This window comes from Lissotriton vulgaris, chromosome 3_1, assembly GCF_964263255.1.
Source record: "Lissotriton vulgaris chromosome 3_1, aLisVul1.2, whole genome shotgun sequence".
In the NCBI taxonomy this organism is placed as follows: domain Eukaryota; kingdom Metazoa; phylum Chordata; class Amphibia; order Caudata; family Salamandridae; genus Lissotriton; species Lissotriton vulgaris.
Genome location: NC_141689.1, coordinates 1,033,345,775 through 1,033,372,425, shown reverse-complemented (window position 1 = coordinate 1,033,372,425; position 26,651 = coordinate 1,033,345,775). Strand labels below are relative to the sequence as shown.

The following is a 26,651-nucleotide window of genomic DNA, read 5'->3' as shown; positions in this document are numbered from 1 at the left end:
CATGCCCTTTAATGGTATCTTTTTAAGTACCGAATAAAGATAATTTGAATTGAAAATTGAATGATGGGTGAGTGGTCCTAGAGTCCCCCGGTGACCCATTTCATAGGTGTCTTCCCTGATGTCTATCCTTGGCAACCAGCGAAGAGAAAATGGGATAAGTCTGTGCGACCCCCTATTAGTCACTGGAAATACTCAGGGCCTGAAACCCTTCTCACCTCCTTAGCTTGATCATCCTTTATAGTCACACCATGTACCCAGATTTGCAGAAAACAACAAACCACACCATCTCACTGCACAAAACCTTCCAATCGCAGACCTACTACTCAGAATAACACCCCTTCCCTAAAGTCCCAATGTTTTTCTTAGGATCCCGCTGCTGGAGCTGCTGATTGTTGGTGTTGAGGAACACCAAGACTTCCTGTTTTTAATTTCACCTTCTGCCTGTTTCTTCCAACAACCTACACTTCTCTTCTCTTTATAGCACTGTTTCACTCTTTGCCAATCTTTTCATATCTTACACTTCCATCCCCTTTTTCCCTTCATATCTTACACTTCCTCCTCCTTTCACCCTCCATATCTTACTCTTCTTTCTCCCGTTACTGCCTTTTTAGTTCTCGCCTAGGCAGCAATTGCACTGACCCATCAAGATATGCTGTATTCAGGTATGAACTTGAAGATCCACCCATTATCTTCCCATCTTTTCAATTAACTCCTGTTACTCTCCTTTCTAAATGGTTGCTTTTGATTCATGAATAGGCTTAGTAGTCCATACTTAGTACCACCTTTTCTACTTTTGTAACCTCACATGAGGACTGGCCCTTTTACTTGTGTTGTTACTCGGTATGTTTTATTTACATTTTATGAGCACTGTTTTATTCATGATCTCCTAGCTGCTGTTGCAAGAGGCACGATAAGCTCGCCTGGTTTGGCTTAAACCCTGTAAACTGCAGTGAGGCACATGCAAAAAGAACAATTGATGGACAGACTGCAGAACAATGTCATACATTCACCTCAGTACAGAGATCTGGGCCTAAGTCCATAGTTTTTTTGCTCACCATGCCCTTCCAGTTTGGACCCAGCCATATGCAACTCCGACTTGACCCTGTGCCCCATGGGAACAGTCCAGCCCGAACTGCCAGGCCAGGTCCTCCATGGACTGAAACCAAGCATCCTAGGACCAGTTTCGGGCTTTCAGCCCTCATCAGCCAGGATAGCTTGATTCCAGTGGCATGGAAGGCACGGGACCCATGTCTGGGCACACCCATCCCACTGGGGGTGACAAATGCAAAAAGAACAATTGATGGACAGAATGCAGAACAATGTCATACATTCACCCAATACAAATATCTGGGCCTAAATCCATTGTTTTTTCGCTCACCATGCCATTCCAGTTTGGACCCAGCCATGTGCAAATCAGTCTTGACCCTGTGCCCCATGGGAACTGTCCAGCCCGAACTGCCAGGCCAGGTCCTCCCTGGACTGGAAACTAGCATAGGATACCTTGACTCCAGTGGCATAGAGAGCACGGGACACACCTCTGGGCATACCCGTCCCACTTGGGGTGACAAATGCAAAAAGAACAATTGATGGACAGAATGCAGAACAATGTCATACATTCACCCCAGTACAGAGATCTGGGCCTAAATCCATCCTTTTTTTGCTCACCATGCCCTTCCAGTTTTGAACACGGCAGTGAGGCACACCTTCATCTTTAACAATGGCAGCAGTGCCTTTCTTTTTCTTGGGTGCGGCTCGCTAAACTATATTTTTTCAATATGATATGCTTTTTGTTAGCAGCGCGGCACAGGCGGCGTGCTGTGCTGCTTATGAAAAGCTTACAAATTTTTTTAAAAACTGAGTTTGGTGAGCAGTGCCTTTCTTTTTTCAGTGCGGCTCTCTAAAGTGTATTTTTTCAATATTATATGCTTTTAGTAGTGCTGCAGAAGGGGCGTGCTGGACTGCTTAGGAAAACCTTACAGTATTGAAAAAATTGACTTTGGTGAGCCGTGCCTTTCTTTTCTGTATCTTGCCAAAGTCTATTTTTTTCATAGTATATGATTTTAATAGCACGGCACAGACAGCGTGCTGCGCTGCTTACGAAAATCTTACAATATTGAAAAACTAGACCTTGGCGAACTGCACCTTTCTTTTCATCGACGCAGCTCACCAAACTCTATTATGTTATTGGCTTGTTGCAGTACCTGCACCCTGCAACATGGCTAGGTAAAAAAACATTGGCATTTATAATGCTAATACCTCCAACTTCAACAAATGCAAGACAACTTGCATTTGCAATGCTTCTTCTTTTTTGCTCCTATAATGAAATGTAAGCTCCGGTCTGGAAACATCTGCAGTGTCAACCACCTGCTGCTGCTGCCACAAATTTAGAATTGTCTGCATACCATTGCCCATAGAAGCTGTGCTCGAGATAAGCAAAAGAGAGTGTGGGGGACAATATTCATATTAGCTAAGGGTCAGTCACGCCTATAGAGCAATGAGGCAGGGCCTGAGGGGCAGGTCTGATAAGTTAATGTGTAGGCCGGTTTTTCAGAGGCTTGTGGGCCTGCTTTATGGTCTTGTGGTACAGTTTTTACATGAGTTCCCAGATATTACCAACAACATTGCTTGTAGCAAACACAAATGCATGCAGACCTTGCAAAACACATATACAACGCGTCTTTACAAAACGGCCCTATTTGCAAATGTGAGCCACTGTTTTAGCTATTTGATGAGTTTGGGGACCAATTTTATTTTGGGGCCCAGGCCTAATTCATAGCTGCCAAGGTTTCAGATTGCTACGTGTGACATTTTCATATTTTTAGTGTCATTGTGAGTGACATTACCACAAATAGGAGTGACACCTTTCACAAACAAAATCAATGAAGACGAGGGAAACACAAATATCATAAATAACACCTTGCGCACTCAGCGTGTGCAATTTCATCGCGCACGCTGCATCGCCAAATGCGAAGCAGTGCGCGCAACGATTTCCGTTTTAGTTATTTATTTGTTTACTTACCTCTGTTGGGCCTTATTCCAGAGTTTACTAACCGCTACCCTGCCCCTCCCCCACCCCGCGTCAGCCCCCGTCAGCATTTACACCAGGAGCCGCTACTGGAGTGGTGTAAACAATTAATGTACCACTATGCAAAAAACACATTACATAAATGTTATGATGTTAATCTTGGTCCAATATTGCCATTTGAGATTTCTGGTGACAGTTATAAATCACTTTGCCTTCTATAGTTTGTGTTATTATGCATGTCACCAGAACACTTTGATGACATCATCAAATCAAATTAGGTTTCCCTTTGTATACTAATAATATATATAACCTCTTCAGAAACCTATGGAGGCATTCTTAAATTGAACCATTTGAGAAATTAGGTAGGGGCCTGGTTTAGAGGAGGATACCGAGAAATCCTCCAATTTCCACAGGACACTAGATAAATAGTATAATACATCCGCAGAATTAACTCTAGTATAATACCCATGCGCTTTCTGTATTTGGAGTTTCCTTCAGAAATTGCTCGATTTTGAATTACCACCAAACCCTTGTCGGAAAACATAACTTGTTAAAGTTCGTAAGAACCAACTGCCAGGGACATGGCTGAGACTGACAGCATGCAGCATGAGCTTTGGTGAAAATGAGCTCCCAACACTGATCATGTGGCTCGCGGAGAATGATGTGTTGTAGAGGCCACCATGGACCAGGGAAATAAAAACGAGAGAGAAACCAGCTAAATCATTCAACCTTTCATCCATCGTATGCTGAAACTGCAAGGCATTATAAAACAAGACAGACTGAGACGTTTTGTGAATCTTGCCCAAGTGGGTCAAATACCATCATTGATAAGCTCTTTGAAATATTACCTCTAGCCTGAATGAGAAGAAATACCCTGAGGGTCAGATTTACTAACCTTTCACGTAACGCAGTGTAGCAAGGCAACTTGCTGCGCTGTGTCGCATGAAAGGGAGAGAGCACAAATGCACCAGTGGTCATATTACAGAAATTGCCCCAGGGTGTAATGGGCATCTGTGACCGCTTTGTACACACCCGGGGAATTTTGGTATTACAGAAGGGTCTACATACACTTGTACGGCCCATTCTGTAATACCGATAGCGCTGGTGCACTTAACCCCTTGGCGGTAATTACGCCGAGGCGCTGGGGGGCGGGGGGGCGCAGCGCCGCCATGCTCGTGACGGAACCACTCTGTCACGAGCCACAGGCACGCTGTGCTTGTGACGGAGTGGTTCCGTCACAGCCCCGCCCACTCAATAGAACGCGCCGCACAGGCCGGGCCGTAACGGAACCATTCCGTCACCAGCACAACGCGTCCGTGGCTGGTGACGGAGTGGTTCCGTAATCCAGCACGCAAGGAGTTAAAGAGCCAGAGCAATGTGCAGGGGGCGTACCTTTATTTGCATCAGGCACACCCCATGCAAATGAGGGAACCCTTTGCCTCTGCGCCCACGCCGTTATACAGACGCGAGTGCAGAGGCAAAGAAGCCCTCGGGAGGTGCATTGATAGTTCACCACCTTCTACTGACAGTGAGCCACCTCAAAGGCAGCACACTGTCAGTGTGCCCCCTGATGGCAGGCTTAGGCAGGGATAGGGATCCTTTGGTCCCCCCAGACATCCCCTTGCAGGCAGCCGCAGTCACTGACTGCACCCGTCTGCAAGGGGATCTCAAATCCCCTTCAAATGTACAGCAGCGGTTCCAATTTTCACCTGAATTCGCTGCCCTGTGGGCAGCACAAGTTCGTAGCTGCCCTAGGGGCAGCAGAATCATGGTAATAGGGCGCATTTCATTGTTTGCACCGGGCGCATCTTTAAAATGGTGTGCCCTGCGCAAACAATCAAAATGCTCTTATTGTGTAATGTGGGCTCATATCTATTAAGATATGACCCACTTCTGCTCTCTTGTAGCACTGGTGCACTTCAGGCAACCTAATGCTAATACCGGCCTCATTGCACCCTGGTGCAAGGGTACCTGCGTTACAAGGAGAACAGTTTTTGTGCATTACGCGACACCTTCCTGCACAAAAACAATCTCTCGAGACAATTTCCTCCATCTAAGTGTGCCTCACATTGCAGCACACATAAAAAGAGTGAATAACGAGGAGAAAAATAGATTTTTCTCCTGTGTACGCCATCCACTGGGAGGCATAGCGATTTCACACAATCCCAGTTTTACAAACCTTTGTAAATCTGGAATTGCAGGAAATCCATGGGTGAATGCAATCGAACACTCATGTTTCATCCACTGAACGCCTCCTCTCAGAATAAAATGTACCACAGTGCAGTGCATGCTGCTGCATTGTGCTACATTCTTTGTTAAAAAGCCACACAAGGCGGCACAAATCGCCCCTTGCGTGGCTTTGTAGATATCTTTGTGTCATGGATGCGTCACAAAAGTGGTGAAACCAAGACCCAAAATATTAGTAAATCTGGACCGGAATTTCTCTCGTGCTTTTCGTAATCTACTCAGGAAAGCTTTGTCTCTTTCCACTTCACAGTAATTCTTTAAAAAAATATTCCTAAATCGGCGTTTTTCATTTCTTGCACTGGTTTGGATGCAGTAGTCTCGTGCCATGTGAAACAAAGAGGCGGGGATTCTTTGTTACAGAATGGCACACATGCAAGCAATCTCCCGAAAGACATTTGCAGAACACAGCATTATCTGCATGTTGCTGACTTTCTTAATGACGGTACATTTTTCCCATGAGATGAATCTGTTTCATCCCGGGATCTGTAGAGGCCACCAGAGTATTGCTTTGAAACGCTGACTCAGGCAAACAAGCATGCGGTTGACTGAACACAAAAACAATTTCACAATAAAAAAATGGATTAATGTTCTTTAGATGAACGGAGTTCAGAACAGTAGAACGCATATAAATATGTATAAAATGCTACTTTCCAGTGCATCTTTGGCCTGGTTTGATATTGGTCCATCTGGTACAGTGCTATTCTGTGACTCAGCAGGGGTCAAAAGACCTCTCTTTCAAGAGAAGTCGCAGAACATCGCCCATAGTTGGACTCCCATTCTCAAAGAGACGGGATATAAGCTTTTGCTCACAAAGCCATAAGCAATGCTGAACTAATCTTGGGCCGAGGCTTAGGTCCTGATTGTGAAAAGGCCGGAGTGGTGTGAGATATTTACGGCACCTGGTGAATACCAGTAACTGGGGATGCAGTATTTAGTGGACGCAGTGACAAGTACATAATAACATCTGGAAAATGGATATGTCAAAATCTGACAGATCAGCCAAGAGAATCCGGTGAGCATAAACCCAGTAAACTACTCACCGCCCGACACATCCACAGTGTCTTTGTTGCCTGAGCCGCATGATGTAAGTCCCCAACTCTCTGCTTAACCCCTTCCGTGCTCCCGTCGGCCATTGGCCGTCGCGAGCACTCCCTGGCTGGTGCTGCGAAAGGCCAACGGTTGACGCGCACCCGCCCACTCCTCAGAACGCCCGTACTCAGCCCGATATAACGGCCGCAGTAAACGGGTTAAAGCTTCAGCTTCGTGATAATCTCTGCAGCATAACAGATAGCTCTGCTGTTTATCATTAGTGCCAATTTCATCTTTGTAACAGTAAAGACAATGGCGTAACAGAAGCCCCCGCAGCCCCTGCAGTGCACGGGGCCATGAGCTCCAGGGCCCCCCTCAGCAAAAGTGCTAGATGGTGGGCTAGGGAGGGGGGGGCCCTCCACGTACCTTGCAGGGAGACCCCCTAAAGTTCCTTAGACCACTGAGTAAAGAACACCTGGTGTCCACTGTTTACTTCAGTACAGTTACCTCAACTAAAAATACTCAAATATCCTCTTTAGAGATAGTGTTATGTCCTGATGGACACAGTCTAGTGTTTTACCAGCCAGTCCCACGAGGTCTGTCTCATATGCCCACCCCATTGCCATCCAACACAGGCATCACAGGTCAGGTGACCCTGCCAATAAAAGAGCCCGAGTGCTCGTGGCCAGTTCTACTGTAACTCCTCAGACTGTCTGACACGATGCCTGCATGTCTGTCAATAATCACTCTAGAATGAGCAAAGGAGATTCTGAGCCAACCAGTATGAACGTCAGTTTCTAAGCTATGGAGCAGACTGTCCACAGTCTTGAAGGGAGCTGTGACTGAGTTCACACACGGTACAAATGATCTGACTTTTAAGAGGCAAACTGGTTTCTGTAAGGAATCCGTGGTTCACCTTTCATAACGTGGGCCAAGCAGCAAAGCGATTCTGTAATAAAAAGCCTGTCGTACATGTGAAACAACATCAAAACAATACATTTATGAGCTAAATAACATACAATTTCCAACCACATCAGGTAAAAAAAGAAAAATGTAATGAGTAATATGACTAGAAAAAGAAGCCATAAGGATTTAGGAGTACAAAATTGAGCAAAACAAAAGCATTCTATTAAAAACAATAGGAAAGTGTTAAATCAATGTTAGCCCATGGGATTCAGTAGGCTGGGATCTAACCATCCTTTGTGGATGACACGTGATGGACTTTGGCATGCAAAAGTTGGTGGCTTGTCCTAGTCAAAAATCGTAACTTTTATAGAGACTAGGAATCAACCGGTGAAGGCTCAAAGCTTTATGTAAGTAAGGCTCCTCGGGGTCAGAGACAACCAATAAGTAGTGAGACTGCAGCTTTATCTTTTGTACTAAAAAGTAGAGCGCCACGTGATCAGATGCAACTAATGAGGTCATACTTAAGCCTCAAAGTTTATGCCAAACGGCCCTCAATAGGAAAAAAAATTAAGATGAAGCTTCAGAAATTCAGTCAATCAATCAGCATTTGTAAAGCGCAGCTCTGTCACCCCTAGGGGTATTTACAGGTAGATAGTGCACCTTGTACCAGTCCTGAGGCAATTACATTTTCACTAAGTTTGACTTTTGAAAATGTTCTGTAACTTCACGTTCTTGAGTCTAAAAGTCTCCAAACTCTCAAGGCTGGTTCCTCACCCACCAGTTCACAGGTTCAAGTAGCAGAAAGGAGCCTCTGTATTGAGGTTGCAAAGCCTGCAATTCTCAAAAACAAAGGCTTTGCAAGCACCAGAGTGCTACAATGTACTAAGGAAAACTTGTGAGACAAACTTTTTTCTAACTCACAAAGTGCCATTTGTGATCCATAAATGACTCACAAAAGAATGTGGATGTGTAATGGATATCCCCTAATACAATTCAATACTTTATATGATTTCATAATAAAATCATAAAAGTACAATAAATTACAAATTCATTAATAAGTTAATACATCACAAATTACTTAATATCTTTTACACTGTGTCCCTAATGCGAAGCAAGGACCAGAGAAATGTTCATTCAAGAGTAAAAAACAGCCCACACAAAAGAGGCCATACCACAGTAGATCTCCATGGTAGGCAATAATCGTAAATAAAAGTAAGCAGTGTGATATTATGTAAAATTGAATGATCTTAAAAGTGGTAAAATGTAAAGCTCCCCCAAATTACAAAAACATTTACAAAAAAGAACTACATGCATTGTGTTCTGTGCCATCAAGTCACAAGTCAATTAATTATCATTGTAGACCAATAATTCATCACCCCTACATCGTGTGCAATGTATGAATGATATGCAACTGCAATTAGAGTCACAGAGCATTGATGTTTTACAGAGATCTAAAGAGGACCTACCACATTCACAAGGTGACTGCTACCATTGGTTGGAGCAAACAGTAGTCTTGGGGACCACTTTGTACTCCTCCGATATATTAGCTGCTTCCCGACCTATTTTCGAGAGCCGCCCCTTTCCGTTTGAGGGACAGAGGCTGATGTAAAACAAAGTTGTCATGCAGTGAATACGCACACAGGGACAAAGGCCTTCTGGCACCAGGAGGCATACATACTTACATTTGTATCATCATCCATAGAAAGGACTCCTGCCTCATAAATATTAATGAGGCTGAGTGCAGGCTTTGCAACTGCCTGTGAATTTCCGTTTTGCAGTGTGCCTGGTTTATACCAATCACCTTGCAAAATGAAAGTGGAGTCACAAACCAGTTGATATAGAAACACCAACCAGTTTGCAACCACAGGCCCAGGTTTCTATTGAATCTGACCGAGAGTGAAAACAATATCCTGTAGATGCCTGTTTTGAAGCTCTCAAATTCTGGCTGATCTCTTAAATTTGAAAAAATCTCCATATGGATTTTATATGTGCTATCTGCATGGTCAGATGTGGTATGAACAGTGGAGCCAGTAAAGATGTTGAACAGTGAATTTAATCACCAAAAGTGGCCTTGAAGAATTTCTTTCTTCGCATCTTCACGGAAAGAAGGGTGATGCTATAATGACCACACATCTCATCTGTAGTCTCAAAGCATTGCTGGGAACTTGTAAAATAATCACTCTGTAAGTAGCACAATGGAAGTATCATATGCAATGGGGTTTTAGGGAAAATGACGCACACACAAATCTAGGACATTTGTGTGAGACAGTAAAGTTTTGCTTAGGGGTGTTCCTAAGGCTGGCTTTAGGGCTGTTGGCACCCGGTGAGACAATGTTTGTTGGCGCCCCACCTCTGCCACGGATTCCTTCACTACCACCTTTTAACAGTGCCCCTCAAGCCTCCATAACCACTCTCTTTCAGATGCATTTAATTAGTTATACAGCACCACTCATACCAGTGTAGAGCGTCGGAGCACTTTGCATCACACACACGTTACACAGAGACAATCATACATGTGTAAATCAGCTTATGGAAAATATTGCATAAGCCAGAGGACTACCAGATGTAAGAGTGACATGTCATCCATACTGGTAGGCAGGATAGTTTAAAAGCGCTTGGTCTGGAGAAGCACAAACTCAGAATTGAAAACGGAAAACCATAGTTGGGGGTTCTCTTCAATAATTAATACATGCTCTAATCTATATTTTGCAGTGTGCATGCAGTTCTTTGATGACAGTCAATAATTCACTGTTCTTTATCAGGATTTTACGTTGTATAAACTGCAAGTAACAAAAGGATGTCTCTTAGAAAACCAGTAACCCACTGACATCCCTATTTACACAATTTGCACTTTGTGATCTGCAGGGTAAATGTTCTTTGCAGCAGGTATATTAATCATCTGTGCTATTTTATGATCAGTCAAAACCTCAACTAGACAAAACTCCAATCTCTCTCTAGGAAAAACATCAATTACCAGAGTTATCTTGACGTTTTTACTGTTGCTTGGAAATTGCTGGAGGCAAGGAACGCAGCGGCAGGTGCTTTTAAAACCAAAATTAACTTGCAAGCATGTCGTCCCTGGGTGTTACCTTTATAAATACCTAAATAGTTTATTCCAATTATATAAACGTTAAATACATCTTCAGGCCTATTTTTTTAATCTTATATTATAGCAGAATTGAAATATTGTGGATTATATTTTTTTCTTATTTTTAGGTTTCGCATTAGCTGTGTCTCACGCAATCAGGAACATTCACAAATAAAAAATGCATACATATATACATAGATAGAGTTTGCATCAGCCCTCTTCATCCACTGGTCTTTTTAACTGCCATTCACATTTTGCTTCTGTCCACGACTGCATATTGAAGGGGGCAACAGGTTAGCCTACTTCACCAATTGATTTTCTTGCAGTGTGAAGCCATTTTGCCTAATTAAATGTGCACATTCACCAAAAGAGAAATGCACTTCAGTGGCTGGTATGGTTGACTAAAACATTACCTTCCCAATGTATTCTTCTTTCCATTCTTTAGCCTTGTTTATTTTTGGTTAATTCTTATGTGCTTAAATTATGTTTACCAGTTGAAGCAATTCAAAGCTGTAGCAACTTTTTTCTGTGATGTGTTTTAAAACTACAAAATATGTTTATATATTTCTACCAAGTACACCAGCTGGGAAGCATCATGCAAAATTATTAAATGGATATGCAAAGTTAATTTTCTTTCAATTGAATTAATGTTATTGCAAACATATAGCCACCACAGGTAGGTGGTATGTTTTCTTTTCATTTTTGGGACATGTTTTACAATTAAAATAATAATAATAATAACTAATGCACCATTTTTCTAAAAACTTTGCCTTTGTCACCACTTTTTGTATCATGTATTGACACAATTGTATGCTGTATATGGAAGGCACTAGCTCGTATGAGACAATCAATAGCAGTCAATTTCTAAAAAGACACGGCTGAGATCCTTGATGTAAAGAAGACTTGACAAATCCATACACAGGCGGCAAAAACATTACACTACAGGAATATTTAAATGCTTTCAGACAGCATGGCTACACTCCTCTGATGAGCTCCAGATAGAGAGCAGTATGCTGTAAGAGTTGTATTATTGCAAAATGTGTTGAAACCTCTACTTTGTGAATAACTTCTGTGACCACAATGCATTAAGGCATGACAATGTGGGCATCAGAATACTGAAATTGTAATGTAACAGAAGAATTATAACATATGTAGCTACCAGGAAATGTATTACACCTACTGCCTTGGGGGTGCAAGTGGATTCTGTGCCTGCCTTTTGCATACCAGGTGCACAATGGCATTATACATGGATTTGCAGATGTTTGCACAGTTCCTTCTGTAATACTCTGGTGCTAAATGTGTGCCATTGGAATCCCAAAGAGGTCAGCCCACATTCGGATGGGGGTGTGGGTGGCTCAATGAATATAGGTGAATCCTTATCTTTTTTGCTTGCGTTGTCTTACATATGTGGGCGTAGAGACAAAGACGCTGCTACAATGCGCACTACCTGTGCATGGCATAGTCAGTGCATCCCTTCTTCGCCTCCCAAAGAGACAAGAACAGTATCTAGAACCTGAAAACCCCACAGTAAAAGATTTAATGGTAAGCAAGTTACAAGAATCAGGCTAGGTAGGTCTTGATCTCACAAGAGCACTTAAAGAGCTTCAAGATAAAATACATAGAATGTCATTCAGCAAAACACCTAGCCCAAAAGATTTCCCTCCTAGAATTCTTTAAATATATGACTTGTTGCTAACCCCATCATTGCTCACAGTATTTGAGGAAGCTATACAGACAGGCTCCATGCCACATGACCCTTATTGCACTAATATCACTGTAATACTCAGGGTTTTGGTTAATAGATGCACCAAAGTGATCCGATCTCTGATCCACTGGGACCAAATTGGTGTCATGGCCAGTCAGAGTACAGAACATTGTATTTGGCACCTACAGGTAGAACTAGCAGATGGTGATCACTTTTCAGGTGCCGCTTCATTAGTCTTGGTGGACTTTGAAAAAGCTTTTTATTGCTTTTTCTCCTTCAGCTTCCAGGAAAAGTGAATTTTGGGCCCTATTTTCTGACATGTATGCCAATCCTACATCCACCCACATGAGCATAGGTCCAAGTCAACAGTTTCTGATCGAAAGGAGCACCTGACAAGGGTGCTCCTTGTTCCGTCTTTTATCTGCTCTAGTTTTAAAACCACTGGGCAAATGTATTAGATGCAACACTCAGATCTGTGAGTAAAAATGGTGAGGAAAGCACAAAGACTGTGCAGCGTTACCTGCAGAAGACATGCTGCTATATATATTTTTTTAAACTCAAACACAATCCAAAGACTGGTGCAAATCCTCTACATCTATGGGGGTGCATCGGGCCTCAAGTGTAATTGAGAAAAATCTTCATAATTCCCATTGAATGACACCTACCAATGAAATATGTACATTAACAGGCTACGACAAGTGGGGAACAGTTTTAAATACCGTAGAAAGTATTTTGCATTAGATGAAGGAAAATACTGAGGGATTAACAGATCCTCATTGGATGTATGATGTTACAACGCATACTTTAACAACGCATACCATTACAACGCAATTTTTACAACGCAGGATCCTTTACAACGAATGCCTTTACAACGCATGACATTACATCGCAGATGCTATTACAACGCATGCCTGCCAAGTGAGGTAGTGTGGCTCACTGGTTAGAGGCGGCAGACCCGAGAGCAGAGGACGGCCCGGGACCAGGGTTCGATTCCCGGCGCGGCAGGTTTCTGGACCAGGGTCAGCGGACTCGATAATTCTCTCGCCTCGGTGCCCACTCTGATCAGCGATCACACTTGGCAACTCTGGGCATTAGCTTGCCTTATCCTCACTAACGGCCCCACCAGACCGCCGGGGATGCCTGGTCTCACCCTGGAGATACCCATTAAGGGACCATCTCTCAGGGAAGCCAGGAAGGGTTTCGCAGCGGTCGAAGCGCCTTGGGACCCTCCGGGTAAGTAGTGCTCTATATAAATGCCTATACATACATACATACAAATCCTCAGAACCGCTACCAGAGAAGATAGTGAGGAGCACAGAGCTCTTGCAGCGGAGTAGGGTTACATTTTAGATAACAAGAACTGAGGGTCGGTTGAAAAGAAGGTCTTATGGGCCAAACCTAAAGTCTTGTAAAGAATTCTCTTCTTTACTGATACTGGCAGACAGTGCAGCAACCGCAGGTGAGGAGACCTAGATGTCTGGGGAGGACGTTTGCAGAATACTGAACAACCTGTCTTTAATTAATCTTTTAAACAATTACCGCTGTTTACGTCGCTGCAAAGAACTGCTGCCTCGAGCTTGTAAACTAGAATCTTCGTGTGCCTTTCCCATTGCGGTCACACGCAGCTAACTTGTAACGCCGCGGAACACCGCGTCAAAGGCCCCATTTTTTCAGACGGTTGTCCGCGAACAAGTGCTACTTTGTTGCACTGTAGAAGAATACATATTGATTCGTCCCACGACGGAAACTTGACAGCTTTTACAGACACGGCCTCCCATATATACTAACACAACTCTTATCAGGTCATCCATTAATCTACTGTGTCAACTAATCCCCACTTGAGATTACACATTCTTTATAAAACACAGAAGAAGGCCCTGAAGAGAATCCCCCCAAACTATTGGGATTCGAAACGCGTAGGCCCCAGCCATCTCACTGTCTGCTCCAGTGATAAGTGTGAATGCTATAACAACTGTCACTTATCACTGATCCTTGTACATTATCCTTTTTCAGAAAATCATACAATTATTTTCAAACGCTTAGTTATAGGAATGTACGCCATAAGTGATTGATTATTAAAAGAATTTATTTAAGTGTTTTTGCAGACACTTGGCTTCTTATGTCTCATGTATAGTACTGTATTATATTGTAAATAGTGTATGTTTTGATAAATTTTGTAGTCCCTCTATTCAATGTCCCCCTTCTCCCCTTGAATGATTGTTTTTCGTTTGGTTGTGATATGAGTGATATGATGAATGATTACCTTTAGTTTTGAGTTTGGTCATTGAATTGTTTTTCATGTTTGTCTTCAAAAAACAAAAAAGTACTTTTTGATAAAATCACAAATAAGAATAAAAAGCTATTAATTAGCATCCAGTCTTGAATCTTTTCTCAAGTACTGTGTTTTGAATTTTCGTTACTGTGATGTTATCAGTGCTGGCAATTTCTCTTTTGTTATGTTGTTCACTGGTTAGAGGCGGCAGACCCGAGAGCAGAGGACGGCCCGGGACCAGGGTTCGATTCCCGGCGCGGCAGGTTTCTGGACCAGGGTCAGCGGACTCGATAATTCTCTCGCCTCGGTGCCCACTCTGATCAGCGATCACACTTGGCAACTCTGGGCATTAGCTTGCCTTATCCTCACTAACGGCCCCACCAGACCGCCGGGGATGCCTGGTCTCACCCTGGAGATACCCATTAAGGGACCATCTCTCAGGGAAGCCAGGAAGGGTTTCGCAGCGGTCGAAGCGCCTTGGGACCCTCCGGGTAAGTAGTGCTCTATATAAATGCCTATACATACATACATACAAATCCTCAGAACCGCTACCAGAGAAGATAGTGAGGAGCACAGAGCTCTTGCAGCGGAGTAGGGTTACATTTTAGATAACAAGAACTGAGGGTCGGTTGAAAAGAAGGTCTTATGGGCCAAACCTAAAGTCTTGTAAAGAATTCTCTTCTTTACTGGTACTGGCAGACAGTGCAGCAACCGCAGGTGAGGAGACCTAGATGTCTGGGGAGGACGTTTGCAGAATACTGAACAACCTGAAGTCAGCTAATCAGATAATCTGGGAGCCTCAGGTACAGAACATTAGCATATTCAAACCTAGAGGTAACAGAAGGACCCATTATTATTGTAGAATTCAACAACAAAGGGAAAATGTTTTTTTTTAAGGCTTGGAGCAATCCAAAGCACAGATAAAAATGATTCTGTGTAAACATGGTTTCTTTATATGCTGTGCAATGTCTGGTGAGACCAGATTACACACACCAGGAAGTGATGGCAGGTGCACGGGGGAAACACGTATGTAAATGTAAGAATACCAGACAACACACTGCTACACATTCACAGTTTTAGGCAAACGGAGATTAAATGTTTCACTGAGAATTACACAAAACAAAACTGGGATTAGAACCCACGTCCTCTGTGTTTGTATTAATCTACTAGACCAAGTCTTCTCCTGCCAATTTAAATAAAGGGAATCGAACCCCACTGCAACAGCAAATCAATAAATTGAGTTAAAAGGACGATAAAAAATACTGCTTCAGGGAACTAATTGAAAAGAAAGTCTTCCTATTTTGAGTTTCTAAAGAAAACCCGCTTTGAACACATCAACAGGCAATGAATGAATCGCAAATTTACTTCTGTAAGCCTTCCTTTCTGGCACGAGATATAAAATGTGATACAGAGAAAGCCCTCTTAATCACTTCCGGTCCTTCAGAACGGCTGTTGATGTTTGAAGTTATTTTTGTCATGATCTGATCAGAAATTGAATGCTTCTCTGCCTCCGTGACTGCGCATTTACGTGCTGGGAAGCCACTCTCTCGAAGCCATTCCAGCCCTTAAAACTCCGTACCAGGGCGCGTGAAGGAAACTAAACATCGAGAACGGTACAGAGAACCAGCTTCCGGGTTAGCACAGGAAAGCAGCGTGTTATTATGACCGTTTGATTTTTACCATGGCCTGTACCAGGCCCACACTGGCTTACCTCTTTGCAGCGTCTGCGGAGTCTCGAAGCTCCTCGGATTCCATGTGAAATACACTGGAAAAGGAATCCTGAAAAAGGCATTTAGGATAAGAGTCAGGCAAAGGCAGCACTGCGGGCACAGTGGAATTTAGACAAACTTTTTAAAATATTAACAGTCATTTAAATGTTATGCAATGTCAAAGTTTGCACAGCATTTACAGTAATAAAGCATGTCATAATTCCCAGTACAAGACCACATAACATAACATTACTTCGACTGAGTTGGGTAACATTAAAAGAACTGCTATTTCAGCGCCAAGAGACCCAAGACTTGGGTGAACGTGCACTTTACAAATACACATACACACGTTATCTTACATTATGTTGTTACATTATAACATAACATAATAACATGACCGAACAAACGTGCATTTTATGTATGTGCATAGTACGAACTGAGCAGTTTAAGTAGTAGTTGCAAGTGACTTTCTGTTATACGGTTCATCTATTTCAATATTCACATTGTGTTCTCATACCTATGCATCAAGTAAGGCCTTGGAAATTATTCTTTTTAGAGGTCAGGTGTAATTTCAGCCCTGACCATTTGTTCTGACATGAAATGTCAGATTAAACATCACTTTTTGCGGCAAAAGAATAAAAGAAACATGTGGAATATCACAGTTGCCCTAAATGTATGCCTGTGAATTTCCCAAGTGTGGTGGATTTGTTGACGTTGCGTTGGAGCACATTGGTGAACACCAAAGCTGACCCTAACATACCCCTCAGGCTTCTGTAAATCAGGGAGTAGTCATAAATGTTTGGTTTGTGTAAGGCCTAGGCGATGCATCAAGTCCCACATCTCAAACCCACTTTCTCTGAATGGCCAGTCCTTATCTCCCACAGATACTCAGAACACATTGCAAACCGCTTCTTTGATGTTGCTTGGAACTAGATTAACACTACCACCGAGCCAAGTCAATCTGGTATTCACACATTGAATACCGAGTGTAAATCTTGTGCTTCACAGGAGGGCTGTCACAGGTGCCCAATCATGGGTACACCAGAGTAACACCTGGTGTCAGGGAGAACAGTGGGGCAAACTGTCCCAACAACTGGTGACAGTTGCTCTGCAGTCAGTGTAGGGGAGAGGATCACACCTTCCACTGACCCATCTCGCCCCTTGGTAGACAGGAGGTCAGGGAAAGGTTCACTCCCCCTTTCCACCCCATCATCTGTCGCCAAGAGCATGCTCACTTCGGACCTCTCAAAGTGGGGCTTGAGGTGGTTCACATGGGGCAGAAGAAGTGGGTGACAAGCCTGTCAAAGGTCTTGTCCTGCCCCAAATGTCCTGCCACAGGCACGTTATGAGCCAGACCCAGTAGGAAGGTCCTGAAGTGCTGGGGCAGCACCAGCACGTGGGCTGACCCAGACTAAGCGACCTTAGGCTCACTGTACAGGAGATCATTCTACCAGTAGATCCAATGTGAGCCAGACTGATCACCAGCTGCTTGGTCTGCAGTCTGCCACCTCAGACCCTCTAGAGAAGGGCACTCTTTCTGCTCCTTGCAGAATTTCTCCCTGGTAGAACCCCCTTCTTGCTGCCAATGGGTCAGCTCAGAGATGTCCCCCAGTTCGGCTACCTGATCCCCTGTAGGCACCGGGGGGGCCCCCTCAAGGTCCGCCTCCTCTCAGTCTGTGGGAACGTCAGGTGCCGATTTCCCGCGCCCCTTGCCCTTTCTCTTGGCAGGGACTTGGGCCACAGTTTCAGGCTCCAAGTCCTCTTGATCACCCTTTCTGGCTGCCATTCACCGAGTGGACACGCATAACCACTCTGGCAACTCAAGCATCTCCAAGTGAGACCTGAGCTCAACATCCTTCCATAAGGACTGTTCCAGGTTGTTACCTAGAAGACAATCTACAGGCATGGAAGGTCTCACAACCACCCTCAAGGGACCGGAAATCCTCCCACTCGAAGGACCCAGCGCCACCAGACACTGGTGCTCTGATTTGTCCACCGCAATTACTTGGTAGAATGCCCCTGGGACTACCTGCTTCTCAGAGACCAGGTGACACCGGACTGAGGTCACACTGGCTCCAGTATCTCTGAGAGCCTCTACCCTTTTCCCATTGATGGTCACCCAGGTGCTGTATTTCTTTGTGTTAGGGGGCACTGGGTTTTCTGGGACCAACTCACTGTCCCCTAGTGAGATGAGGGTAATTTCTGCGGGGTCCCCATCCTCGTGTGGGTACTCCTCCTCCCCAAGCGCTACACTAGCCAACACCTTGGACTGTCCACTGGTGGGTGGCTGTGCCCCCTTAGGCCACTTGGGGTACCCCTTCATGTGACCCACTGGGTCACATGCAAAACACTTACGAGGGCCGGTCTAAGCTGGCTTTCCTGATGAGACCCCTTGTTTCTTATCTCCTGGGGATGGGAACCTTTCCCCTGGGTGTTAGTTTGGGGCCCTTTAGAGAACTTCTTTGTTTTACCCTTGTCCCCCCACTTTTCTGATGCAGACCCTGCCCACCTCTGTTTGAGTCTACCCCATACCCTTTCCTGTGGACCCTGGTACTCACCCAGCGATCCCCCTTCATAGCAAGCTTCCTGGGGTCAGTCAGCTTAGTATCAACTAGGTTCTGGAGCAGATCTGCAAAAACATAGACTAGAGAAGTGCTCCCATGCAATCAGATTGTAGAGCCCCTGAAAATCTGTCACATTACTGCCCTTCACCCATCTATCCAGTGACCTGCAAAACATATCTAATATTACCATCACTGGATCTGTCTGTACGCTTTCCAACTTTAAAGAGATCACCTTAGATCAATCTCTCAAAGAACTCCACAAAAGCAAATCCGGATCTCCTCTTGATCCTTGGCCCACCAAGCAATACAAGTCCCTAGCACCCATTCTCAACCCCACACTGAACGGGATCTGGGACGACTCGCTGCATACGGGAGTCTATCCAGACTCCTGGAAGCATGCACGGTTAGTCCCCATAATTTAGAAAGCCAACGCCGACCCGAGTGAACCTTCCAACTACAGGCCAATCTCTCTCTTACCAGCCCCCGCCAAAGTGCTCGAAAAACTCGTTCAGCAACAACTAGCAGGTTTTTTGGAAACATCAGGTGCCTACCATGACTCTCAGCACGGCTTTAGACCAGGGTATAGCACTGAGTCAGCACTAATCGATGTGGCAGATGCAGTACGCTGGGGAATAGACGAGGAATCAAGAGCGGTGTTGGTGCTGCTTGACTTGTCAGCAGCATTCGACACCGTCTCCCACCCCCTCCTCCTAGACCGCCTACAATCCAAAGGCATCCAGGGTATGGCCTTAAAATGGATTGCATCCTTCTTGTCGAACCGTACGCAAGCAGTGTTCACTCCCTCATATACGTCAGATAGCTGTCCACTTCAGTGGGGAGTCCCCCAAGGCTCCTCACTGAGTCCCCTCCTATTTAATGTTTATTTTTCACCCCTCTTTGATATTATCGCCCAAACTGGAATAAAGGCCACCTCCTACGCTGATGATATTCAATTTTTGTTTCCATTCAACAGCATTTCCCAAACAACCTTTGACCCTCTAAAAAACTGCCTTCGCACAATCGCCCAGTGGATGGACAATAATTTCCTAAGGCTAAACGCAGGAAAAACTGAGGTACTTTTCTTTCACCAGTCGTCCCCACTAGATCCCAACATCTGGTGGCCTCCTGATTTGAGTGCACCACCCCAGCCCAAAGACTCGGTGAAAAACCTAGGGGTTAGATGGGATTCTAGTCTCACACTGCATCATCAAGTTCACACAGTCTCTGCAGCATGTTTTGCCAAGTTCAGAATGGTGAAAAAGTTCATCCATTTCTTACCCAACAACACCAGGAAGGTTGTAGTCCAGGCGTTGATCACTTCACACCTGGACTACGCTAATGACCTGTACACTGGTCTATCTGCAGGTCTTTGTCATCGACTTCAGACAGTCCAGAACGCTGCAGTACGACTGGTTGGTGGCATTCCCCTACGCGAGCACATCTCACCCCACCGTCGCAGACTTCATTGGCTTCCTATACAAAAAAGGGCAGAATTCAAAGCACTGGTACTGGCTCACCGTGCATTGAGAGGCAAGGCCTCTGCCTACCTTTCCACCTGTCTCACCCCTTATAACAACACCAGGACTCTTCGTTCTTCCTCAAAAAACTTCATCACTACTCCCAGATTTAAAAAAACTCGCTCAGGCGGAAAAACTTTCCAAGTATGTACCTCTGCCCTCTGGAACAAGTTACCAAATTCCATCCGGTTGATCCAGGAAGAACTACCTTTCCGGAAAGCCTTAAAAACTCACCTGTTCTGTTAAAGATCTCCTCTCTATATGACACTTAATCCAGCATAAGATCACACAGGAGCGCCGGGACACCCCGTTGGGGTATCTGTGCGCTATAACAAAATACACTAAATAAAATAAATAATAAATATCTACACATTCCAACCAAGTGTTGGCATCAGACTTCTTACTGGACCTGAACTGATCCCTGTACTTTTCAAGAGTGAGACCATACTTAGTGAGTAGGGCATCCTTCATGTCTGGATAGGCGAGGTGATACCCATTACCCAAAGCTATTAAAGTATCTCTAGCTTCTTCTGGGAAGAGAGGCCACACTCCTGCTCCCCAATTTTCCTCAGGGACCCCATTCATGTGCATCGCTGCCTCGTAACCCTGAGACCATCTTTGTATGTCATCCCCCTTCTTGAATTCTTTGCCTACATTCTTTGGGATGTGCACAATCCTGTCTGCCTGGCTTGACAGGTTGCTGCCACCATCCAGCTCCTTTATCCTGAACTCAGGCTCTAACATCATCCTTTTCTCCTCCATGGCTAGCTTAAGCTTCTCCAGTTCTACTGCAACTCTCCTTGCTTCCTGCCTGTCCTCCAGCTCTCCTGGGAACATGCCACATTTGCCTGATCTGGAGTGTTCCCCCCTCTCAAAAGCACATCCACCCGAGGAATAGGCGCCTCCGCCTCTCCACTGAGATCACCAGACTGCTCGCTCGCATGTCTGGTTGCTAACCAGGCCCTCAGCGCCTTTTGTAGCTGCTCCTTCCTCGTGAGGCTTCTGACTTGGACTTTTAGGTTTTTGCAAATTGACTTCAATTCCCTAACATTGTAGGATTCCAACCTATCCTCCTCAGAGGCAAATTCCAGGGATGCAACAGATGATGCTCTTGATTCAGGCATGATGAAGTAGCGAGATCACAAATAGACCAAAAAGAAAAAGAACCAGTATGTGGCACGTAATGGTCTGCGAAATGGTAGTAGTGCACACCAATCACTGTAAGTCAAGTGCAAACGCAAGCCCTATACTCACAGCTGACAACCAATGTTTGAAATGGGATTTTTGGTAGACTAGGGCATGTGCCAATGCCAGGCAGAAACCACCACTCTAGTCAGGATAAGGGAGTTACACTCCTAAAATAACCTCTGTTCACCCCCTTGGTAGCTTGGCACGAGCAGTCAGGCTTATCTCAGAGGCAGTGTGTAAAGCATTTGCACATAACCAACAGTAATACAGTTTAGGTACTTCAAAAGGCCCCCACACCAGTTTAGAAAAATATCCAATATTTGTATATACTTAAGACTAGACCAAAAATGAGAAAAATCCACAATACAGTTCTTAGAAAACTTCAGATAGCAAAATAAGCTTGAAAAACAGTTCATTGAAGTCGACAGCTCCGTCTGGGGCTATCACGGCGTTGTGAACAAACAAATTCAAACAGTTCTGGCTGACCGCGGTGTTGCGGGCCAGATATGGTGTTGGGAAGACCCGCACGCAGTACCTTTTAGAAATGCAGGGCATCGCAACCTCTCGTTGAGCTTCTGAAAGCACGGCGTCCGCAGGTGGCTGTTCCGGAGGTCAGTACAGGAGTTGTCGGGCCCTCGAAGTCGCACGCATTACAGATCGAACTCCTCTCTGTTGAAGTCAGGAGCGCTGGCGTTGGCAGGCGTCAGGTGCTGTGGGGCAAAGTTCAGCGGTGCGGCGTGTGGTGCCCTCAGGTCGCGGTGCGAGCTGTGGCACAGTGGCAGTGTCAGATGGCGTTGTCAGTGAGACAGGGTTGGGGTGCAAAGTGAATGCGGTGCTCCTCGCAGTGCTGGCAGGTCGTGGTGCAAGCAGCGGCGTTGTCGTAGCTGGAGTGCTGATGTCTGGAGTTGATTACGCCAGCGTCAGTAGGCCAAGGCTGCAGTGCGGGATGAGGGCGGTGTGTTGTGTAAGTTTGTGTGGCGCCCTCAAACTGCGGTGCAAGCAGCAGCGGAGATTTCGGCATGGAGCGGCGTTGTTGGTGATACCAAGGTATCGTCGTGAAGCAAGGTGTTGCGGAGTGCTTTGCCCACAGGTCGCAGTGCAAGCAGCGGCTCAGTGGCAGTGTTGACGTAAATAATTAATTTACTCTCTTAATTTCTATGCAGGTAAGTACTTAATCAATAATAACTCAATCAGAATGAAGGAAAACAGAGTCCGTGGTGTAAGAGTTTCTAAGGGTTTTATTCCTCATAAAGGAATCAGGATATCGTGTTCTGACCACCACACAGGGTGTCAGAAGGGATAGATGAGCGCGCTCTCGTTTATTGACAATACATAGCTTATATACTTGATTTACATCATAATGTTCAATGTAAGAGGCGTAACAGCTGAGAGGAGACAAGATAACAATATACACGTGGTGCATGTACATCATCAAGAGGCGTAAACTAGGCATGAACTAGAGGTGTGTACTAGAAACGTCACTGATAGGTGACGCAAGTGGGTGGCACCAAGGGGTGGTGCTAACAGAATGTTGCAATGTCAGCAGAAATCGGAAACTTGGATGCGCGCGCAGCTGGATGACGTGTAACTGGAGGGGTGCAGGGGACTTGACATTTACACTGACGGAAAGAGACAGAAGTCTGGCATGTCAGATCAACTTGTGCTTTTATCATATCTGATATCTGATGTTTAGGAACTAAGCTATCTGGGCAGAAAGGTCTCTAGAGCAGAAGCTATTCTATACTTGCTGTGAGTGCGGGTATAAGCGCCTGAGTGTCTGTATGAGAAGCGTGGGGCGAGGGGCCTTCCATGAAAGCATGGCAACGGAGCTATGAATTACTTGCACAGAGACAGGTCGGCCCTTTAGCCCTGTAGCTGAGGAAGGATGTTTACTGAAACTAGCAGGCTGGAATGTATTTTCGGGGAGGGAAACAGATAACTCGAAGGTTATAGTCAATCTTGGCAGGCAGCAGGCTGAGCTGAGCACGGAGGGCCGCGCTAGAAGTAAGTCAGAGTTCACGGATACGGGGGCTGCCTGGGCAAAGATTTCTCGGAGTCAGAAGCCAGAAAAGAGGCTCGGTGGCAGAGATTCAGGGCCTACTTCAGCCAGGGCTGAAAAACGTAGGAGTACACTACAAAAAGACGTTGGCATAGCATACTTAGGAACGGACCATCCAACCCATTCATGGTGGGTCTGGAAGAGGACAAGTTAACGTTGGACGCAAATGTATTTGCGTCTTTATAGCTGGTACAGGAGGGAAGTTACATGCACTTTAACTCGTACATGGAGTCGGTGGGGTACGCGCTAGGGAACATAACTTGACCATAAAATTTATATTACCTCATTCCCTCCTTGTTCCCTACGGACCCTTCATGATATATCAATCCTCATGAATCTATCAGTCTGTTCTTGTAACATTATATGTTCATCTTTCTTTCTTTGACTGTTTGAGAGACAACTGGAATGCTCAATGCAGGATGTGGCACACAGTCCACAGATCGCCGGCCCACACTGTAGGCACAGGCAGCAGCTGAATACTATAACAAGGCCAATGCCTAGGAATGATAAGATCTTCCATCCCCAAGCGGTTAACGTTGTCCAGAACCAACCGGACCAAGTCCAGGTGCCTGGATTCTGATGTATCTGATTTGCAATTTTATGCAAACGGGTAATAGCTTGATAGACAGATGGTGCGTTTTGTGGAATGAAAACACAGCAACTCGACCCGATGACCTTACAGGCTCCACCTCTATCTGCCAAGATGACGTCAATCACAAGACGATTTTGAAGGACAACAACCCGCATAGCAGATTGCTCCTCTGTTAAGTTACCTAAGGCGGAGGCAGTTTCATGTACTACTGCTTCAAGTGTTCTGGTTAATCGGCGTATTAATTTACTGTTTTGGACAGGTCCTAGGAAGAAAAAGAATCCTTTATTGAAATCAGTGTACTGTTCCCATGCCGTTTCTGTGTAGTCGACAAGGGGAATATCTCTTTTTGGTCTATTCGGTGCTAGATTCGTATTTCTATGGTAATCAGGGGGAGCTAGAAAAACAGGTGGCAGAAGGAATGCAATGTAACAGGTACCACCCCAATCTGGAGGCAGACGTATGTATGCGGTATGACCACAAACAAAATAGGAGTGACTGATAGCTTTGAAGGATGATTTACCATGGTCACTGAACTCGACCACAGTAGTGCATTTACTATGACCTACGTGTACTGAACCTTTCTTGCTAACACATAATTCACCTGTGACTGGTAATACTAACATATGGGGCAAAACTGGAGCAGCTTCAGATTCAACAGTAAGGATCATAAGGCTAATTGTGTAATTACCTAATCCATATACTTCATTTTCTAGGTCAGTTCCTATTCGAGTGGGAAGTCCTTCTTTATCAGGATAACAGACGTTGAGCAGGACTAAGTTCAAGTTTCCCCAAACCCAGCCCCCATCGAAAACAGCAATATCAGGATTTAAGGAATTAATTATTTTAAACCATGCTCCACAGGAGCCATTGTGAGTGAATGGGTACGGAAAGAGGGGCAGAGCTCCCTTGTAATTCTGGTAGGGAGGGAGTCGGCCACATATCCAGCAGTCGGTAGCATTGTTTGTCTGATGGGAGTGGTGTAACATACTAATGAATGTATTGTTGCGCAGCGCAAGTCTGTAAGAGAGTTCATGTGCAGGAAGTTCACTAAAAGTGTGTTCAGCAGAGACATTGTAAGCAGATTGTTCACGCCTGAAAATAGGCCAATATATAGGTAGCAGAATGCTGGCAATAATAATTAGAATACTTAGAAAAAACATTATTAACAACGTCACTATGCAGTGACTACGCAGTGATTTACAGTATGTACGTTTCTTTTCTTCTCTCTCTCTCTCTCTATCTCGATCTAGGGGATACATGTCAGAAACTATTTAACCGATTCACCTAGGGGAGGACTTAAACAATTAAACTGTCTGACTTGCTAGATCGGAGTTTCATTCGGTAGAGTTCTTGGGGAGTCTTTTCTCTTTTAGGGACGGTAACGTCTTGTGCTTCAACACAGTCTTTGGTGGGGGTGGACGAGTCAGAGTCCTGTTTCAGTCCGTTTTTTAGTTCATTGCATAGTTTGATGTGACTCGTGTGGACCCACCCCTTTCTCCCCTCGATCTTCACAGCGGTCCTTGTGGTAAGGAGGACGGTCTTCGGAGACTTCCAGCGGGGCTCCAGCGGACTTTTCCGGTCGAAATTCCGGACGAGAACCAGGTCCCCTGGACGGACCTCATGCGCCTTTACATCGGTATTGTCAGGGAAGGCTGCGGCAACCTGTGAACGACATGATTGGAGTGCAGACATCAAGGAGGCAAGGTAATCTGTCAACATGTTACAATCAACATCAGTGATCTTTTTCGGAATGGGCGTCCCCCACATATTCGGTGGTCTGCCAAAGACCACTTCGTACGGGGATAGCCCTGATCTTGAGTGGGCGACCATTCTCATGTAGAATAGTGCCACGGGCAGGGCGACTATCCAGTCGACCCCTTTTTCCTGACAGATCTTGGCAAGTCGGATTTTTAGTGTCTGATTATGCCTTTCTACGAGGCCAGCTGCTTCGGGATGTCGGACACAGTGGAACCTCCACTGGTATCCTAGCAAGAGGGAAACTTGTCTCATCAACTCGGACGAAAACGGCTGTCCGTTATCTGAATACACGACACGGGGCAAACCGTACCGTGGGAAGAATTCACGAACCAACTGTCTGGCAGTGGTCGGAGCAGTGTAGTCTGGGACTGGGTATGCTTCGGTCCAGCGAGACAGAGCACAAACAATTACAAGGACATACTTAAATCCTCTACAGCTATTCATCTGGATGTAATCCATCTGGAGGACTTCAAAAGGGTGATCGGGAGGATGAAATCCACCTTGCTCAACAGGGACGCTTTTACCTGGATTGAACTGACAACAGATCATGCAAGTACGCACTTTCTGTTTTGCTGCTGCTCGTAAGTGTTTGTTGTACCAGAGATTCTGTAAACTGTCTAACATCGCCTTCTCTCCTAGATGGGCCGGGCTATGTGCTGTATTTATCATGACCTGAACCATTGAGTCGGGGAGAAACCATATAGATTTTCCCTTCGTCACCCAACCTTGATCTGTCTGAATCCCTCCTAGTTCAGTCCATTTCTTTATCTCCTCTGGAGTAGCATGTGTCTGGATATCAATTACGTCTAGGGCGGGATCTCTAACTGCCATACACTGTGTCTGTACTATTGTCTTTGTCACATCAGTAGTCTGGGTGTGAGTCAGTGCTGTATGTTTTGCTGTCTGGTCTGCCAGGTCGTTACCCTGGGAAACAGAATCTGTGACTTTAGTATGTGCCTTACACTTCATGACTGATATGCCCGAGGGCAAAT

General features: G+C 45.0%; 1 protein-coding gene across 10 annotated transcripts in view; it reads right to left on the bottom strand.

Annotated features, from left to right (window-relative positions):
• The window catches only part of PDE5A (phosphodiesterase 5A), a 783,446-nt gene that overhangs the window by 300,791 nt on the left and 456,004 nt on the right, over window positions 1-26,651 (bottom strand). For all 10 annotated transcript variants that reach the window (XM_086961429.1, XM_086961430.1, XM_086961428.1 and 7 more), the window contains exon 7: window positions 15,984-16,051. In XM_086961429.1, coding sequence (XP_086817555.1) covers window positions 15,984-16,051 — 68 coding nt within the window. The remainder of the gene's footprint in view (window positions 1-15,983; window positions 16,052-26,651) is intronic.